The sequence below is a fragment of the Larimichthys crocea genome, chromosome XI (genome assembly GCF_000972845.2).
Source record: "Larimichthys crocea isolate SSNF chromosome XI, L_crocea_2.0, whole genome shotgun sequence".
In the NCBI taxonomy this organism is placed as follows: domain Eukaryota; kingdom Metazoa; phylum Chordata; class Actinopteri; family Sciaenidae; genus Larimichthys; species Larimichthys crocea.
Genome location: NC_040021.1, coordinates 19,063,914 through 19,066,707, shown reverse-complemented (window position 1 = coordinate 19,066,707; position 2,794 = coordinate 19,063,914). Strand labels below are relative to the sequence as shown.

General features: G+C 38.4%; 1 protein-coding gene across 1 annotated transcript; it reads left to right on the top strand.

Moving 5' to 3' along the window:
* The first annotated feature begins 375 nt into the window (after positions 1-375).
* On the top strand, positions 376-2,450 carry LOC113746829 (protein Ycf2-like). The gene is made up of 2 exons (XM_027283902.1): positions 376-1,478; positions 1,632-2,450. Exons 1-2 carry the CDS (start codon positions 836-838, stop codon positions 1,694-1,696), a joined length of 708 nt encoding a protein of 235 aa, XP_027139703.1. The 5' UTR covers positions 376-835; the 3' UTR covers positions 1,697-2,450.
* Positions 2,451-2,794: the final 344 nt, after the last annotated feature.

Below are 2,794 nucleotides of genomic sequence, written 5' to 3'. Positions count from 1 at the left end.
AAACAAAGTTAAAGTTAAGTTAAAATTGGACACAGGCATGGACACACTGTATTGTCTCATTCTTTAATATAGAATCTAACATATTCACAAAGACAGATGTCTTCGGGTTAAGTAATAAAAACTTGATTTTAAAACAAGAAAGCTTTAAAGACATAAAGACATTTATTTCATCAACAGTATTGCTGTATTATTTAAGTTCACTTTTAACTTCTTTAAATTGCATCTTTTGTTATTTTTGTTTGTTTTTCTCAATTAATTTCAAATTTGAGTTTTTTTTTGTATGATGGATTTAAAAAATGGTTTGTTTTTTGTTTTTAAAAAAAAGGCTATTTCCCCTTGACCCATCATTTTACATGAAATGAATAAACCAATGGAAAAAAAAATCTGACTGTATCAGACTGTGCATATAAAAATAATTTTGTTATGATGTTTTAATTATTAGAATTATATTATAATTTATTCGTTTTTTCCCATCATAGGTATTGGTATTGCTCCAAAAACTGTCACTGACACGCACCGGCACCAGACCTAGCAACAGTAACTAAGGGGGGCGGGGCTTGATGAAAGGTCAATTAATGACTAGCTACTAGAATCCTTTTATCTTATTAGGCCACACCCACTCCAGCCTTTCTTTATTACACTAGGACAGACCTACTTCAGCCTTTGTTTATCACACTAGCTGACATTAGGACAGACTTACTTCAGTCTTTGTTTAAACACTCGGTGACATTAGGACAGACTTACTTGCCACTCCACAAGTCAGTACCTATCACCTTTTATTATCTCAAACGGCTTTATAGACCTCACATCCCTTGTGTTTAATATATATAAGAAGATGTTTGAGCAAGGAGATAACAAAAATAATGGGTTACCACTCGAAGACCACGATGACGAGGACTCTGGGCTCACCTGGCCACCACCACCAGACCACCCCAATTATGATATGATTGCTGCTGGAGACTTCACTCTTGACCTTGTGGAGGAATTATTTATTATCCGTCCAGGCATAAACATACCACATCCATTTCAGGATAATTTGGAGCCTGCATATGTGCCTGAGGTTCATCCTGATGATGTGCCTGAGGTTCATCCTGATGATGTGCCTCAGAATCATCCTGAGGATGTGCCTGAGAATCATCCTGAGGATGTGAATCTTGATGAAAATCAGGTTCAGAGTGAGGATGAGAGTGAGGATGAGGATCAGTTCATCTCGCATGAACTTCCAGACAGTGATGCTGATTTGGATGCTGTATATGAAGGTGAAAGTGAGGAAGAAATGCTTGAGGAAGCTGATGAACCACTTCCTCAAGCAAGTAGGAAGAGGCAGAGAGAGGAGGAGGAGGAGGACGAGGAGGACGAGGAGGAGGATGATGAGGATGAAATTGAAAAAAGCGCCAAAAAATCCAGGCGTGAAGACACCGATTCATCTGACGAGGATATCGAAGATGAAGAACAGGATGCCTCACCTCTTAAATTAGGCAACAAGAGGGAGAGAGAGGAGGAGGAGGAGGACGAGGATGATGATGAGGATGAAATTGAAAAAAGCGCCAAAAAATCCAGGCGTGAAGACACCGATTCATCTGACGAGGATATCGAAGATGAAGAACAGGATGCCTCACCTCTTAAATTAGGCAACAAGAGGGAGAGAGATGATGAGGATGAAGGTGATAGAAGCGCCAAAAGATCCAGACAGTAACACCATCAATTACTGTCGACTTTCTGTGTGGAGTTTGCATGTCCTCCCCGTGTCTGCGTGGGTTTACTCCGGGTGCTCCGGTTTCCTCCCACAATCCAAAGACATGCACACAGGTTCATTGGTGACTCTAAATTGTCTGTATGTGTGAATGTGAATGGTTGTTTGTCTCTATGTGCCCTGTGATAAACTGGCGACTTATCCAGGGTGTGCCGCATCTCTCGCCTAAAGTCAGCTGGGATAGGGTCCAGCCCCACGGTGACCCTGATGAGGATTAGCGGTTACAGATAATGTATGGATGAATGAATGGTTTATGTCCCCCTGTGTCAGCATGGGTTTACTCCGGGTGCTCCGGTTTCCTCCCACAGTCCAAAGACATGGAAACATTGTTTACATGAAAATGAATTAACCAATGAAAAAATAAAAGAGTATGAGACTGTACTGAAATTGTTAGACATTTCTTTATAGATATTTTAATTATTATAAATTTTGTGTAGCTAGACATGCTAATGTTCAAACAGAAACAGCCAAGTGATACAACTCTTTGTTTGCTGCAAAAACAGACCTGAGCCTGAGGCAAAACTTATTATATACTTTTTTTTATTATTATTATTATACAGCATCTTTCATGCAAACATGCAGCCCAAAGTGTTTCACAAACCCAGAGAAAAAAATCAACGGGTAGAAAGAATCCAGCAGAATTGATAATGCATAAATAAAATTAGGCCATACAATTATAAAATATAACAATAAATAAAGGCCACTAAAAAAAAAAAAAAAAATTGAAAGTTTAAGAACAATTTGAGCAAAAAGAAAAAAAGCTAAAAACTTAGCCTTGATAAAAAAAAAAAAAATTTTAATCGCGTATTAAGTCATAATTATGAGATTAAAAGTCATAATTATGAGATACTACTTTAACACCATCCATAATATGAAGATAACTCGCTTTACCAACACGCCAGACTAAGCACAGTCTTGTGTGGAATGTGCTTCTAATCGCGAAATGGACTGTGAATACATTGAGGACTACCACAGCTGTGGTCCAAACTATGTCTGGCATATTGATGGCTACAACAAGCATAAGCCATTTTGAGTTGCAAG